This window comes from Balaenoptera musculus, chromosome 8 (assembly GCF_009873245.2).
Source record: "Balaenoptera musculus isolate JJ_BM4_2016_0621 chromosome 8, mBalMus1.pri.v3, whole genome shotgun sequence".
NCBI classification, from domain to species: domain Eukaryota; kingdom Metazoa; phylum Chordata; class Mammalia; order Artiodactyla; family Balaenopteridae; genus Balaenoptera; species Balaenoptera musculus.
In genome coordinates this window covers 58,664,382-58,682,290 of record NC_045792.1, presented here as the reverse complement: position 1 = coordinate 58,682,290, position 17,909 = coordinate 58,664,382, and the positions used below count along the sequence as shown (strand labels likewise).

The window sequence follows — 17,909 nt, the reverse complement described above, 5'->3', positions numbered from 1 at the left end:
AGAACATTATGCACCTCTGAAGCCCTCATGTGCCCTTCCCCAGTCACTACCTATCCTCTTGAGAGTAACCACCATCCTGACTTCTTACACGCTGGGTGATTTGTCTACTTTGAACTTTATATATCAGTCCAGACATATAGTTAGTACTCTTCCATGTCTGGCTTGTGTCCAGAAATGCTAATTTGTTGAGATTCATCCATGTTGTTGCATACAGCAAGAGTTCATTCGTTCGTTTGTTCATTTGTTCATTCATTCATTCTATTATTCCATTCCGTGTCCATAATTTATCCATTCAACTACTGATACACATTTTTGAAACTTCTAAACCATCTTTCACATTAAACATAAATCTGATCCTTCCCTACCCTTAATCTTAATGGTTTCCCACTGGAGGATAAAGTTCTATTTCCTTAGCAGATCTTATGTTACAGGCCTTCATTATTGGTTCCTGCTTTCCATTCTTCAATTCATACCCCATAAATTCAGCTCTTCTGAACTACCTGCCGTGTACTGAATAAAGTATGCTGCTTTCTACTCCATACCTCTGAACATGCTGTTCCCTTTGCCTTTCTTCCTCATCCACCCGGTAAACTCACATGCATCCTTTAAGACTTAGTGTAAACACCATCTCCTATACCATGCTTTCCCTGCTCTCTCCAGAGATTTAAAAGGTCTTTTCTTTGTGATCCATCAGCACCTTCTATACATCTCCATTAATACATCAGATAGAAATTTTTGCTAAAATGTCTGATTTCCTCACTGACCTATGAGTTCCTTAAGGGTAAAGAACATGTCTGGATCATCTTTTATTTCCCAGGTGCCTAGGGGGAAGCCTATGACAGGAGAGATGCTCAATAAGTGCTGGAAAAATGAGTGAGAAGACTCGCCGAGGAGTTACATAGTACCGTATGCGGGAGCTGGAAGGGGTCCTTGGAATCAGCTACACTAATTTCTCTATTTTACTATGGAGGAGAAAGGTTTTGCCGAAAGGAGATAAGAGTTTGCTGGTGGCAGAGCCAGAAGGTCTGATCTTCAGCCCAGTGCTCATTCCCCTTCCCTGCATTGCTGGCAAGAAACAGAGGGTGACATTTCCATAGAGGACAGCCTGGGGCAAAACCGATCCCCTCAACATCTGGCAGTGCAGCCAGATGGGCAGACAGTGAAGTGGAACAAGAAATGGAGCTCTAAGTTTCTAGCCCCAACAACAAAATAATAGGCTGTTAAAGGGAAGACATCAGCACTGGAAAGGTTCCTTGCCTCAGGCGGCAATGGTTGGGAATTTAAGGACGGCTGGTTAACACTGACAACTGAGCCCTGTACTTGGACAGAGGGACACGGAAGGGCAAGAAAGTAGGTAGGAAAGAGGCTAAGGGAAGCCCTGGGGAAGATGCTATTAGGTTTCATGAAGCCCAGTGTTTCTGAGGTGATGAGCACTGGTGGCTGAAAAGGCAGGGGCACTGTGACAAAAAGAAGGAAGATAGCTTCATACGTGAAGCTCTAAAAAGCCAGATATATTATGACACTCAGAGCAAGTGGGCCAGGAAGCAAAGACACCACATCTCCAGTGGCATCCAAATCTACAGTGGCTCTCGAGATTCCGGCGCATCCAAATATGTACTAAATATGTACTAAATATGTACCAAATATGTACCAAATATGTATGTGCAGGGCATTGTGGCAAAGGAGGCAGGGAAAGTAAGACATAACCCTCGCCCTCAAATGACCTCAGTCTAGCAGGGGGGACTGGACCCAAATCACAGGGAACAGGGAAGACTTTAGAAGGGAGGTGGCATGAGAGCTGCGGATTGGCTGGTAGAAAGCATTCCACTAGGCCGAGAAACAAAGTCTTGAAGGGAAATGAGAGGCAGAAAGACCTGCATGAGTAAAGGCACTGAGGTAGGAACACAGAAGTGATGTTACGCTGTACCTGGAGTATTAGGGCAGCAGTGGGAAAAAAAAGTTAAGTGAGGGTCAGACTAGAACAACTCTAAAACCAGGTTAACAAATTAGGATGGGTAGGATTCCTTTTTTTAAAAAAATACATGAGCACTGGGTGTTTTTCAAGTTAATAACAGATATTATATGTAGAGTGCTTACTCTGTAGAACCTACACATGCCCAGTCCTACAAAACCTTAGATGGTAGGTGGCACGCTCCCATTTCCATATGAGGAAAGAGAACTGCAGAGCGGTCACAGCTTAGCCAGGACACACAGCTATTAAGGGCAGGGTTGTATTCAGATCCTGACTCCACAGTTTATGCTCCCTCCTTGTGGTCTTTCTCACTTGGGGTTTCTCCTTTGAACCACAACTGGGAAATTATTTGAGTAATGATTTTCTCAATTCTCTCAAGAATGGTACATAACTCGTACCACTTTAGATGCCTGGGAGAGAAATTAATTCCTTGTGTGCAACAGACGCCTTAGAACATTACAGCTTAATTTTCCAGAGGAACCCTGGTTGAGAAAGGCTGCATGACAAGAGATATGTTTTAGGAAAATCAATCTGGCAGTGGGATCACATCCCTGGGAGGAAAAAGCTGCAAAAGCACCTAAGCAGCCTCAGAACTACTGGGATGAGTCAGCTCCAGGGGCTTGAGGAAGGAGGCCCCCATCTTCTCTAATTACTTGTCTTCTCAGTTGTCCTGCCCTTCCTTCATTCCTCCAACCTTTTCTTGTACTTGGCAGTCAAGTGCTGAAGCAGAGCCTTCCTGCTCATAAGCCAGCAACCCAGGCAGAAGCAGCATCTTCAGAGATGAAAACCACAGAAGCCAGTGCACCCACTTTTCTGTGGAGGCTGGGGGTAGAAAACTGGCACTACTGAACTCAGAACTCTTCCACAGAAATCCATCTGGCAAACTCCTATTACTCTCCCTGATAAGGCTGAAGCACGCCATCCTCTGGGAAGCTTTCTGTAACTGATTCCACCTCCCTGCTCACCAGGCAGAAGCAGGTATTTCCTCCTCGGTATCCCCACAGCCCCTTGTCCAGGACCCTGCTGGAGCACCTGACTGCTGTCACTGCCTGTTTCCATGTCTGTCTCCTCTACCAGTCTGAGCCTCTCTCAGGGTCAGGGACAGTTTGCCAGATCCATCTTAGGATGCCCTGAGGTCCATGGTCTCAAAGATGGCAACTGGCTTACCCAGAGTCACACTACAGAGCTGAGATCAGACACACTACAGGTCTGTCTGATCCCCAAGACTGTGTTCTTTTCACTATGTTACAGGGTCTCCCGAAGATGAAGAAGGGCCTTTCTGTGCTAAGCACCCAGCCCAACACTGAAGAGTTCAGAGGCGGTGCTATCAGAGTAGACCAGACCACCTGGAGAGGCTTCCTTAGAGGTAGATCCTTGAAGAGTCTGAGGATCTAGCTGAGAAGAGAGGGAACACGATGGTGTTTTAGGCAAGGTGGGGAAGTTGTGGGCAGAAACAGAATTAAGAAGCCGTTAGGTAGGAGTACAGGTTTCATGGGGGAGGAATGGGATTACAGCTGCCAGGTGAGAGTTTGATTTCTTTATACAATCGTGGAGCACCTACCTGTACTAGGAGCTTTTATAGATGTCATCACTAATCCTCATGCCCACTAATCACTGTGATATTTCCCAGGTGTTACTTTACAGATAAGAAAACTGAGGCTTAGAGAGTTAAAGTAACACGTCCAAGCCAACAGAGCTAGTAGCTGGGGAAGCTGGGATTCAAACCCAGGTTGGTCTGACTCTGAAGCCTAAAGTCCTTTTTATTACTCCATGCTGCCTCTTAAGAGGTCAGAGAACTTCCCACATTACCAGACTGATGCTGCTGCCTGGACCTCCCCCCAGCTCTCACGTGGGGACTGCTGATCAGAGGGCAAGCGCGGCTGCCCCCTCTCGCTCTAACCCTCTAAGATCTGGGGGCCCTAAATCCCTGTGGACTAAGCAATTTCAACGACAAGCGTTCGGTGTTGACCTCGTGAGTACACGCTGGCCCTGTGTCTAAACCTGCCTTGGATCTCACAGAGAAAGCCTCTAAGGTGCTGCAGCAAAGCCGGTGGCAAATATAGGCTAAAAAAGCTGGATGGTCAGGAAGGCAGGGCCTGCCTTCCCTGAAACCTTCTGGAGGAGGTCAGCTGAGGTCAGAAAACTTTGGAAATGTCACTGGCAAGAGGCCCTAGGACAAGGGAGCAGGATCCTGCCTCTCGGTTGGCTGGTCACACACACAGGCAGACCAAGAGAGGTCAAGGGGGGAGGGAGGTCAGAAGTTGGCAAGCCTGCAGGCCCTGAGTGACGGCCACTTGTTCAGGTCAGGAAGGGAGAAATAAGTGGGTTAATGGTTTTGGCCCTTGAGGCTGGGAGGCTAGGGCAGGGGGTGTAAATGGATTCTGGGTAAAAAGGCAGGTGGGTGAACTGTAAAGGTGGGGGCTAAGGGCATCTGTTCCAAGTCAACAAGCAAGAACCATGCCCCTGGAACGGCTCAAAGGGCCAGCCTTGGCCTGGGGGGTGAGGGTGGAGGGGTGCTTCATAAAAGGCCTGTGTTTCTTCATTTCAAAGGTGTTCGATCTGGAAGGCTGGGGAGAAGGACTCTTTTTAGAGTGAATTCCCTGTCTGCTTAGGGGCTGAGGGGAAGCAGGGAATGTAAACCACTGGACAATAGCGGGGGTATTGATTGATTTTAAGGCATGGCAGAGAGAAGCTCCATGGTGAACACTCCAATTCCTAGCTACAGATGTCTCGTCGGAGAGCTTTCCAAAGGACAAAGTGAGTAGCATCTTGCTTGGGGACGTTTTCTAAGTCTCTGCTTCCGGGAGCAATGAGTTCTTGCTCCAAAAGCATCAGTCATCCCAGGCGCTGTCACCACATCCATGAGCAGTCCTGCCCCTCACAATGTACATGCCCCAGACCAAGGCACACTCTGGCTGCTCTGGGGCAGGTAGGTCCCTTGTAGGCTGGGGATATGGGCCAGGCCTGAGTCTTAAGTGAGTGTGGCTGGGGCTGATATAAGGTGGCAGGATTTGAGGGTTATTGAGAAATCCTTCCAGTCCAATCACATGACAAGGACTAGAAAATGATCTGGGGAGGTTGGGCCAGGGAGGCAAAGGCTCTGGGACTGAAAGAACTTTCTTTCAAGAATGGGTTTTGAAAAAGTGATTGGCTGCAAAGGACAGATAGCAGAAGATACAGAGAAGAAAATCACACCTCATTTAAAAGCATCTATTTCAACCAGTCAGAGAAGAACTAAAATGGAATGGACTCCTAGGGAAGAAGTAGGATTCCCTGAGTCCCTGAGAGAATCCAAGGAAATGCCAGCCAGCCAGCTGTTGGAGAGGTTTCTGCCAGAAGAGAAGTCAGGCAATCAGGGTAACCCAGAGGACTTCTGAGGATCCTTCTAGCTCCCAGGTTCTATGAAGAATGACCACTGACAAGGAATACCCTGGTGTCCAGGCCCAAGAGAGGGTCCCTAAACCTTTAAGAAGTGTAAGTGAGGGCATAAACAGGCAGTCAATGCCATACTCACTCTGGGGCCTGGGCACCACACATCCTGGCAAGATGCTTCCCTCCCTATTCCAAGGAGAGGCTGGAGTGGGATGAGGGAAAGTGACTGCGTGGGAGGCATCTGGCAGGGTGGCAGGTAACTCTGTAGCGGGCCTGGACAGGACCAGACTAGCCTGAGTCTGGGGATGGTACGTATTATCCCTCCAATTAAATCAATGCTCTCTAAAGGAAGGGTATTCAATCATTCAACAAAGATTTACTGAGTGCTTACTGTGTGCCAGGTACTTTACCAGGTGCTGGGAATGAATCAGCCATGGTTCTTGCCTTTGCTTTCAGGGAGCTCAGAGTCAGGTTAGAGAAAAGGCTACTGAACACACAAAAACAATTCCAGATTGCAACAAGTGTGATGACAGAAAAGAGTAGGGTACCATGACCCAGAGTAACGGAGGGAGCCTAATTTAGACTAGGGTGGAGGTGGGATCAAGGAAGATATCTTTGAGACTGGGGTTAGTAGAGATTTGAAGGGTCTCCCCCTTGGTCCACCAGCCCTGCTCTACAGGTCACAGGGGAGAAGAGAGGACACTTTGGGGGAGAGCAACAATCAGGAAAACTCTCAGAGCATGTGCAGACAGGCAGGATGGCACGGTACATCACACAATCACAGGCAAAGAACGCACTCCCGCCACATGAGGGCAAATCACACATGCACACGGCCACTCTCATGAAGTGCAGGCACCCTCGAGGCATTTCCAGCTCTAAGAGGGTAACAAGGCTCTGGGGAAGCATGGCATTTCCAGGGTAGAGAGGTTGCTAAGTCCTTACTCTCTTTCTCTGCCCCCCCCCGCCCCATTCACCCATGATCTCACCTCCATCAAGCAGCTCCTTGACGGTGCGGTAGTCGTCGGCAAGGACAGCATAGTGCAGGGCTGTGCAGCCCTTGAAGCTGGCACGGTTGTTCAGCCGGTTGTTGAAGTCATCCTCTCGGGTGACCAGGACTAGAGGGACAGCAACACAAACCCTTCCATTAGCAACAAATGCCATGAGCTGCCAACCTCGTCTTCTTTCTCTTGGCATTTTAATTCCCTCATTCACACATCTACCTACTTACTAAACAAATAATGGCACCTACTATGTGCCTGGCCATCTGTGCTGGGAAAGAGGTGGTAAAACAGAGCCCATCCACAAATGTTTACTGACATCCATTATGTTGATAGGATTCACTTGGGGACATGGAAATGAATCAGACATGGTCCCTGACCTAATCTGACAAAGGAGGCAGACAGTAGACAGATGTTTACAGTATTGTTTGAGATAAATGCTATTATAGGTATAACGGGATGATATAGAAAGCCAGAAGGGAGCTTAGCTCAATTTGGGCATGAAGAGAGGATCTCAAAAGATGACAGTCTTGAAAGGTGAAGAGAAGTTATCCGGGTGAAGAAAAGAAGGCTAGGGTAAGACTCAGGACAAGGGACTTCCCTGGTGGTGCAGTGGTTAAGAATCCGCCTACCAATGCAGGGGACACGGGTTCGAGCCCTGGTCCGGGAAGATCACACATGCCGCAGAGCAGCTGGGCCCGTGCACCGCAACTACTGAGCCCATGGCTCTGGAGCCCGCGAGCCACAAGTACTGAGTCCGTGTGCTGCAACTACTGAAGCCTGGGCGCCTAGAGCCCGTGCTCTGCAACGGGAGAAGCCACTGCAATGAGAAGCCTGTGCACCGCAATGAAGAGTAGCTCCCGCTCACTGCAACTAGAGAAAGCCCACACGCGGCAGTGAAGACCAAACGCAGCCAAAAATAAATAAATTAAAAAAAAAAAAAAAAAAAAAAGACATGGGACAAGTCAGGAAAGAGTCAGAGGCTGTTCTTAGCAGAACAGTAACATACCTCCTCTGTGCTCTGAAGATGTCTACAATCTAGTGAGTATTTAATATTTTGTAAAGAGCTTTTAAAATTTATAAAAGCCATTAAAAATTTGAAAGTACAAAGAAGAAAAAGCATCATTATCTCTGCAACTTGAGAAACTGCATTTAGTATTTTGGTATATGTCCTCTGATATCTATATCTATATCTACATCTATATCTATAGGTATAGCTATACCTGCATATATATCCTACAAAACTGGAATTTACTATATTGCAATTTTGTAATCTGCTTTTTTTCCCTTAATAAATGTACTGTGAACATTGTTTTTGAAGGTAGGAAGAATAAGCATTTCATGTGTCAAAGAACCAAAAACCCCCAGGCTCACTCTAGTGCTAATATCAGTGACTCTCTCTCTCCAAATTGATACAAAAGAACCTAAAACCAGTTGCATCACTCTAGGTTAGGTGACCACACATGTCCTTGTTCACCTGGGACAGCCATGACTTATGCTTGTTGTCCTGAATGGTCCCAGTCTGGACAATATTTGGAAGGATACCCAACCTCTGGGCCCTCCGTTGGGAACCGAGCCCCCGTGGAACGATATCTATGCTGCTTAGGTGATGGGGTTTCTTTCTGCCTCATGCAGAATTATTGGAGTTCTTGCCTTATGTTCCCTCCTGAGCTTAGTTCATTGGAGGAGGAATTTGGGTCCTACCTACCTGTATCCACTCCTCCCCGAGTCCATGGCACAGGGCCTGCAGAGGGCAGGCTCCTCCTACCTCCCACTGGATAAAGGCGTGTAATTCATAACCTTGCCTATGTAGTCAAAAGCACCAGACAATTCTGAAACCATTCTTTTCCAAGCTGTCTTGGAATGGAGTCTATGCATTTTCCCCTCCTACAAAACTGAACTTGCTATTAAAAGTCCCAAAAGCCAGAAGACTGTCATGCCTCTTCCTAATCCTAATAGATTTCACTTACTGACCTTCCTCGACTCTGTGGCTGACATGGTCATTTCACACAATCTATTTAATTCTCCTAACTACCTTATATAGTAGGTATTATAATTCCCATTTTATAGATGAAAGCTAAAGCACAGAGATCATAGAGCTAATAAGTGGTTAAGTGAGGATTAGAACCCAGGTTTAATCTGAGTCCTCACCCTTTTTTCCCATCATATCATGCTGTCACTCTCATTTTGCAAATGAGGGAATCAGAGCCCAGAGCCCAGATGTTCTGGTCCCAGCCTTGGCTCCTACTCCCTCTTCTTTCCCTGCTCAAGTGAAGGTGCCAGCACACTCTCTATGGAACTTGCCCTAACAGAGATCAGCCTGAGGTTTGTAGCTAATACCGGATAAGCTTGCTTAGGTGGAAGCATTTCAAATGTTTGGTCAAAATGAAGTTGTTGGAGTGTGTAACTGGAGAACAGACCACGCTTTCTTGTGGTCTGGTGAATCAATGGTCCATCAGCTCCTCTGTACCAGTCAGAGGCTCTCCTGACTGATGACCCCCACCCCTGGAGTGTTACCTGACCTTTCCTGGAGCAGGGAAAACAGGAAGAAGGCCTCTGATTAGCTAACGTGTAAGTCCGTTGTGCAATGGCAGCTGCATTTTTCTCATAAGAGCCCTTTAGGACCTAACTCGGAGATTAACTCTTGGTCACGAACAGTCTCATCAAATCATGGTAAGGGATCTTGTTTCCAGCCCACTGCAGATTAGAAGAAGCAAACTAGAAGGCTAGGGAGAAGTCTTCAGAATCAAGTACGCTGATTACAATCAAGTGCTGACCAGGCAGGGAGGGAAAAGAACAGCACCATATAAAGCTGAAAGAGGAAGCCACAGAATACAGTGCCTCAAGAGCCCCTAGGGCACCACTGAATTGCCACATAGGACATTAACTGCTAGATATAATGATGAACCTGAAGAAAAGTGATAGTTGGTTCAAGAAAGCAGGAAGGGTATAATCCATTTTACAAAGAAAATATATCATTCATTCAAAATATATCATTAATGAACACCAGTGCATGGTGGTAGCTTCTGGAGATATACTAATAAGACACACTTCTTGACTCTTAGAAGTTAACAGTCTAATGCAAGAATCAGACCACTGAATGGACAAATTATAACACTGTTTCACGAGTGCAAGATAGAGCTATACACAGGGTGCCTACCATAAAAAAGTAGATGAACTCAAGGGACACAGCTGGGCTATTTGGTTCAGGGACAAACATCAGCAGACTGGCAGTGTCACAGCCCAGCTAATAAGGAATGTCCATGAAGAGGGTCCCTGCTCCCCTCTGAGGTCTCATCACTTACCATCCCCTTCCTAATGCTCTTTCTTGCCTTTTGGCTTTTGCAAATACTATTCCACAGCCTGGAACATTTCCCCCTCTCCCATGCCTTCAGCTGACTAACTCCAATTCACTTTTAGGCCTCTGATTAGAAGTCACTTCCTCTAGTGATTCTTGCTGAGTTTGAGGTAGTTACTCCTCCCAAGAGCTTCCCTAGCACTTCAGGCATCTCCCAATTATGGTATTTATTACCCACTCCATTGCAATCATATGTTTACTTGACTACGTTCCCCACTAGACCAAAAGTGCAATGAGGACAGGAAGTATGACTGTCTTCGCCACAGTTGTATCCCAGTGCCCAGTACGGTGTCTGACCATAAACATGTGCTTAACAAATACTTGTTGAATCAGCAAATGCATACATAATACATAAATAAGGCCCTAATATTACCTTGTTTTTGGAATAATAATAATAATGCCAGCCAGCAGTATTTAGTAGAGGAAGTAGAGTGCAGCTGTTAAATAAGTGAGCTCTGGAGCCAGACCACTTGTGTTTGGGTCCCCGTTCTGAATTTACTGACTGTGTAATCTTGGCTAACTCACCTAACCTCTCCATGCCAAGTTTCTTTTTTTTTTTTTTAAAGAGGTAATTCTTTTTTTTTTAAACTTTGGGTTTATTTATTTATTTATTTATTTATGGCTGTGTTGGGTCTTCGTTTCTGTGCGAGGGCTTTCTCTAGTTGTGGCATGTGGGGGCCACTCTTCATCACGGTGCGTGGGCCTCTCATTATCGCAGCCTCTCGTTGCGGAGCACAGGCTCCAGACACGCAGGCTCAGTAATTGTGGCTCACGGGTCTAGTTGCTCCGCGGCATGTGGGATCTTCCCAGACCAGGGCTTGAACCCATGTCCCCTGCATTGGCAGGCAGATTCTCAACCACTGCACCACCAGGGAAGCCCCATGCCAAGTTTCTTTACCTGTAAGCAGAGATGATAACAGTACCCTCTCATAGGATATTGTAAGGACTGAATGAGACACTGTGAGTAAAGGGGCTTGGAACAGGGCCTAACAGTACCTCTTAGTCAATGTCGGCTATTATCCTTACTGTGTAGTCTTGTGCTTCCAAAAGTGTATTCTCTCTGTGAAAAGAGGTTTGGGGAACCCTGCATGCACTTTTCCCCTCTTGCAAGGGGAAAAGGCACAGTTCTGAGTAAGAACCATCTGTTTAATTTACTCAGCAGTTTTATGTTTGACGGCCTCTTTCCACCCAACCCTTGTTAAAATCCTGCAGTACTGGTGTTCCATGGAACACTCTTTGGAACTGAGCTGTGCATAACAATCTGTAAAGCACTTCATTTACTTATTTATTTCAGAACGACCCTGTGAGGTGGAAGTTCACTCTCCCCATTTTATAGATGGGGAAGCTGAAGTTCAGCAGTGTGCCACAGTCAGTCAGCGGTGGAGCTAGAACCCAGTCCAGGTCAGCTAGGCCCATTTCATGCTCTTAACAGTAAGCTCTTTTCCCCTCATCGCCCAGTTTTAGAAGCCCTGACCCAGGATATCTTGCTGAAACCCCCAGATCATTAGATCTCATACTCTTCTCTATCCAAAAAAAAAAAAAAAAAAAGACTAAAGGTGGAAAGGAGGTGTGTGCAGCATACACCCTCATGTTCTTACTTGCTCTCACAGAGAAAGCAGAAGCAAACCCACAAGAGCTAAAGTGACTCATCCAAGGCTGGCTCACCAGCTGGCCACCATGGTGGTCTTTTGAGGCCCGGTGTTTACAGCTGGTCCTCAGCCAGTGAACCATCCCCTTCCCAAAGACATCTACCAGCCTGTCTCCAGCACAGGGGGAGATGGGCTCAGGCTCCTGCTTCCCCTCCAGGCCAGTCATTCCTGTCCCTTCACCCTTGTGGCCACAGGAAGAATGATAAAGCATTACTTTGTCATCCTTCTGCTCCCACCTCTGCCTTTCGATGTTGCAAAGTCTATAGCACGGTGCCGTGGCCAGGGTCAGTCTGAGTGCCATGGCAGGTGTGCACCTGACGTACACTCTGCAGGATTCCCTGCACTTAGCAGTGCCAAGGAGTTAGCAGAGGTGAAAGTTGTCCCCAAAGCCCTTCCTATAGCCTGGCCACTACTCAGCACTGCTGAAACTGCAGAACAAAACTAAACAAAACAAAACAAACCACTGCCTCCCACAATAAGAAACAGTAATTTAAGGTAAAGGAGTCACACAGTCCTGAATCTTAGCTCTGCCACTTACTAAGTTCTTCTATCTGTAAAATGGGCATGACAAGCAATAATTTGAGGAATACTAAATATTAAGTATTATGAGAATAAAATCTGATAATAGATTTTTAAAAACATTACCACAAACATTTAGTAATGCTGTTTTCTCCCCTGGGGTAGGCACTGGGGATGCAGAAGTGAATCAGACATGGCTTCTGTCCTAATATTGCTAAGACTATTGGAGGAGACCGAAAAAAGGCATGTGAGGCAAAATGGGTGGTCTCCAGATAACAAAAGCTTTATTATCATTGCCTTGTGTGGAGGAAAGGTAACCCTAGCTAAAAGTCTCTCCCTCAGGCTCAGCCTCTACCCGCCACGCCCAGGAACTTATGCCATCTAATGTCATGGAGTGTCTAGCAGTGCCTTTAAAAACGTGAGCATGCGATAGTGAGAGGCCCGCGCACCGCGATGAAGAGCGGCCCCCGCTTGCCACAACTGGAGAAAGCCCTCGCACAGAAACGAAGACCCAACACAGCCAAAAATAAATAAATAAATAAATAAATAAAATTAAAAAACAAACAAACAAACGTGAGCATGTCTCCATGAGAGGGAACCTTTAGGACTAACCTGACAAACACAAGGATAACCTCTTACATTTGTGCAGCACTTTACGGTTTAGAGACCGCTTCAATGCAATTGTTTCCTCACCCCAGGTCAACCTAGGACAGATAGGTCAAATATTATTCTATTGAACAGAGGAGGAGACAGAGGTAAAGAGGTTGGATGGCCTGCCCAACTTGGATTGCTAATCGGTGGTGGACCAGGACTAGGTCCTGAGCCCGCTTGGTTCCATCCTCCATATTGCACAGCTTCTGCCAGTGCCCACAGGCTCAAGTCTCACATACCCCAGCATCAGAGGACCTGGCTTGAAGCTCAGGGACTAAGCTAAATTCTTACCAAGAGTCTCCAGGAAGAAGCCTCTGGGCTCACAGCTCCCTCCCCACAACGTGTTGTGTATCTACCACCTCGTTAAATCCTTACTCCTACTGCCAGCATCGGCAAGCTGCCTCCTCAACTTCTGCGGGCACTGTCAGCTCTGCCTCTTGTGATGGGGCAAGAGGGAGACTCCCTGTGCTGGGTCACCAAGAGACCATCTCTGGGGAGGGCAAGGCTCTTCATTTCCTTCCACAGCCTGGAGGACCCTCCTTCCTCTCCAAATCCTAACTGTTCTTTAAAGCCCAATTCAAGGCCTCCTCTTCTAGGAAGTCCTTTCCTCGCTGCTCTGCCCTGGATGCCTATCATGTTGATTGTGTGTATCCATTTACCACTTACTTATTGACTGTCTTATAACAGCTCTTGTAATACTTTCTTGTGTTAAAATTTCCCTTCTGACTCCCTAATTTCCTCATGGATGACAGAAACTAGTTCATAACATTTTCTGTATGTATCTCACCCAGCATCACTTCAGTATTTCATGCAGCTTCAGCAATGAGCACACAGGAGCCTTCATTCACCCCCTGCCCTGGAGCACACCACTACTGAGCACCTCAGCACAGTGAGTGCTATGAAAGGCATGTGCGCAAACGGTCTGATGGCAGCAAAGACAGGGCACATGTCATGTGGCTTGGGGAGGAATCTCCCAGAAAAACTATCTGGAAGATGAGGTGGAGAAGAGTGTTCCAGGAAAGGAAGTGGCGTTTGCAAAGGACAGAGGGTGAAGGCTGCATTACCTGCCCATACAAGAAACTGGGAGTCCTTCAGTAAACTTGGAATGCTGAGTGAAGGCAGGTGGAGCAGTGGGCACACATGAGGTTGCCCAGGCAGGCGGAGGCCTGATCCTGAGAGGGGTTTGGACTCTATCCTGAAAGCTATGCGCAGGCAGTGGTTTTTGTTGATGAATTAAGCAGCATGGGGAACAGCAAGAACAACAGACCAGGAGAAAATTGAACTGGGTTCAAAAATGGCTTTCACTAAACTTGATATGTATCTCAATCCCTCCATGTCCCAGATTCCCTATTTTTAATGTAGAGGAGTTTTTTCACATCAGTGGCTCTTAAAACTTTAGTGGCAACAGAATCACATGGGTAACTTGCAAGAAAAAAAAAAAAAAACAGTTGATTCTTGGCCCCTCGCTTCAGCAATTTAGATTCAATAGGCAGGGCCTGGAAATGCACAGTTGAAAAAGCCCTTTGTGTTGCTCCTCACAGAAAACTCTGAGCAGCACTGGACTAGTCTCTGAGGGTCCTTCCCATTCTAATCTTATCATGAACACAAGAAAGATGCAAGGCTGGCCAAACCCATCCCACTTCCAAATGCCTGATCCTGCTCTAGGGAAGCCAAGGATGTCTAGGCACCAGAATGTTCTTCCCAAGGCCCATGTTTAGAAAGTTAGAGCAAAGCCCCCAGGACACCAAGTCTTGGGATACTGGAGACATCCAATATCTCACTCAAACCTCCTCTCCCTGCCAAAATCCAAATGAAATTAGGTCCTTCTATACCATATACCTAGTCTTTTTCCTTGTTTATCCAGCAAAGTATTACGTACTTTCCATGGGCTGGGCCATGGCAATATGAACAGGCTCTGCTCTCAAGATCTTATAAATGCTGCAAATAACATCAAAAGAATCTATCTTTTACCAAGTATCTCTAAAAGGAAAGAGTTCAGAATATTGAGCTGGAAAGACCTGGATTCTAATCCTGGTGACTCTAGAAAATTATTTCATCCCTCTGAGTTTCAAATTGCTCACTGGTAAAATGGAAGCATTAATATCTTTGAATCGGGTTGTTGTGAAAATTGAAATGATGTGATATAGTGAAGGGCACAGGAAATGGCTGCATCTAGGAAATGGCGATTTTTAAATTAACATGTCCTCCCCCTGTCCTGGAACCTGTAATATATCCATATCCCTCTGTTTGACTTTCAGAGGCTCTCCTACCTGGTCCTAATGTCTCCAAATAGACTTCCAACTCCTCCCTTCCTGCTGGAGAGACCCCCCTCCATGAGATGACCCTGGTGACCCTACCGTGAATCCTCAGTAGGCAGCACTGTGTATTAGGAAGAGCGTAAAGGTCAGAGCCAGTCAGACTGGTAAGCAAAACTCACTGTATGACTTTGATCAAATTAACATCTCTGAGAATCTGTTTTCTCATCTGCAAGATAGATATCATCACCTATCTCACAAGATTCAATGGCAAATCCAATTAAAAAATGGACAAAGAATCTGAGTAGATATTTTTCCAAAGAAGACACACAATGGCCTAAAAGCACATGAAAAGATGCTCAACATCATTAGCCATCAAATGCAAATCAAAACCACAATGAGATACCACTTCACATCCACTAGGATGGCTAAAGTGAAAAAGACAGGCAATAATAAGTGTTGGTGAGGATGCAGAGAACCTGGAACCCTCATACATGGCTGGTGGGAATGTAAAATGATGCAGCCTCTTTGGAAAACAGTCTGGTAGTTCCTCAAAAGGTTAAACATAGAGTTACTATATGACCCAGCAATTCTATTCCTAGATATAAACCCAAGAAAACTGAAAACATTATGTTCACACAAAAACTTGTACACAAACATTCACAGTGGCATTATTCATGATAGCAAAAGTCGAAACAACCGAAATGACTCTCAATTGATGAACAGATAAACTAAATGTAGTATAGCCATTAATGGAATATTATTCAGCTAAGAAAAAGGAATGAAGTATTGATACATGCTACAACTTGAATGAACCCTGAAAACATGCTAAGTCAAAAAGAATTCAACCACAAAAGATCACATATTGTATGATTCCATTTACATGAAGTGTCCAGAATGGGCAAACCTATGGAAACAGAAAGTAGATTAGTGGTTGTCTAGAGCTAGGGAGAGTTGAGAGACGTGGAGAATGATTGATAATGGGTATGGGGTTTCTTTATGGGGTGATGAAAATGTTCTAAAATTGATTGTGGTGATGGTGGCACAAATCTTGTGAATATACTATAAACCACTGAATTATGCACTTTAAATGAGTAAACTGTATAGTATGTAAATTAAATCTCAATAAAACTATTACATTAAAAAATGTAAAGAACTGAGCACATTGCCTGGCATGTAGTAAGGATGCAATAAATGGTAATAAATTTATTATTGTGCCCTTTCCTCTTCTTGATGCCACTCTAACCATGGCCAGAATCACCTCTTACACTAACACTGAAGAATATGTCAGGCTCATTGAAGGGAGCCCATTTCATACTCAGTGAAGGGTCACAGGTGAGTTCTGAAGGCTAATATCCCAGGACTATGAGTCTTACATAAATATATAACTCCTGGGGGACTTCCCTGGGGGTCCAGTGGTTAAGACGCTGTGCTTCTACTGCAGGGGACATGGATTTGATCCCTGGTTCAGGAACTATGATCTCACATGCTGTGCCGTACAGCAAAAAATTTAAAAATATATTTAAAAAATATATTTATATGCATATTAATATAATACATGTATATAAATATATAATATATATATTATATATAAAAAATATATATATATATAAAACTCTTGAAGTAATAAGAAAATAATGGCCTCCATTTACTGAGCACTTACTATGTGCCAGGTACTGTGCAAGGAACTTTATAATTATTTTCCTTGAAAGAATCATATGGGGTTGTTACTATTATTATTCTTATTTACTAAATGAAGCAGCTGGCACTTAGAGAGGTTATGTAGCTTGTTTTAGGTCATACTGGTAGTCAATGACTGAGCTAGTCCGTTCAACTCCAAGGCTTTTACTCTCTTCTCTATGTGATATCATGGCTTCACTATTTCTTCCTTTTATTTATCTATGTTTTACCCATTCTTTACAACTCAAGAAGTCTGATTTTCACTGATCTCCCTTTCCTCTCTGCATTCTAATACTGTCTAGTCCACATCAAATTAGTTAACATTTTCTCTTACATAGTCTTTTGTGTTCTCAGATTGCTTCATGCATACACTCTTGAGCATCGCAGGTGTTCCATAAATACTTCTTTAGTGAATGGATGTTACGCTTGTCTCTCCAAGCAGAAAACAGGTTCTTGAAGGACAGATACTGTGTCTTATAGATCTCTTTAACCTTCGTGTAGAGAACGGTCATCTAGGCTGGCCTATGGCTGGAGGGTTAGACCCTGCTTAAAAATGGTTCTCACAAACACCATGCTCTCTGTCCATAGACTGGAAGGTTTCTCCTTAAGAACAGGACCCTGGCTCACCTTATTATACCTTATCATAGTGTAGTAGGAGCTCAGAAAGGTTTGATGAATTAAAGAGAAGACTGGGCTAGCACTTAACTCTACTGGAGACACATCAAGGGCAGCCTTCCCATTGGGATCCCAAGTCCATCTTCTCTCACTCCAAGAAAGAGAAGTGGAAGAGCAGGAAGGTTGGCCTGGAACCTTAAGACGATAGGTTGTTCACCCTGCCTGTGGCCCTAGACAGTCAGTGTGGCATCCTCTCTGGCCCAGGACCCTCCTCTGACCACAGACCCAGGTAGAGCTTTCCAGAGCCCATGTCTCACCTGCACACCATCAAAATCAAAGAGCTGGGCAAACTCTTAAGAATCTATTACCTGTTCTGTTATCTTTTACTCTGTTATCTACAGACCCATCAACACTCTGTTTGAACTTCCACTACTTCCCATCTCTCCTAACTCTCAGGGGAATAACATGCTCACAGGTATCTAGAGTCCCTTTGATCTGTCCTATAATTACCCTGATCTCACCTTCTCCTACTCCCCTGCCCTCACCCTGATCCTAACCAAAGCAGTATTCTTTCAGGTCCAGGGATCCTCTGGGCAGGGCTGGCAACAAGAGGAAGGAGTCTGACCTCTCTGCTTCTCAGCCAGCTATGCTACTTGGTTGGCCAAACTTGGTCCCTCTGTGCTCCCCATCTCTACACCTGCTTGCCTCTCCTCTGCCTTTTCTTTAAGATGTTAAAAACCCGCAATAAAAAACAAATACAAAATGCTGTAATTAATAGCCAATTCCAAGCCAACCCAGCATCTCTACTAATAAACCTCAACACTTGCAAAAAGAACAATA

The 17,909-nt window shown here is 45.3% G+C and overlaps 1 protein-coding gene across 1 annotated transcript in view; it reads right to left on the bottom strand.

Moving 5' to 3' along the window:
* Positions 1 to 17,909, bottom strand: part of CLPB (caseinolytic mitochondrial matrix peptidase chaperone subunit B) — a 146,616-nt gene that overhangs the window by 63,542 nt on the left and 65,165 nt on the right. The window contains exon 5 of the mRNA XM_036861854.1: positions 6,331 to 6,459. Coding sequence (XP_036717749.1) covers positions 6,331 to 6,459 — 129 coding nt within the window. The remainder of the gene's footprint in view (positions 1 to 6,330; positions 6,460 to 17,909) is intronic.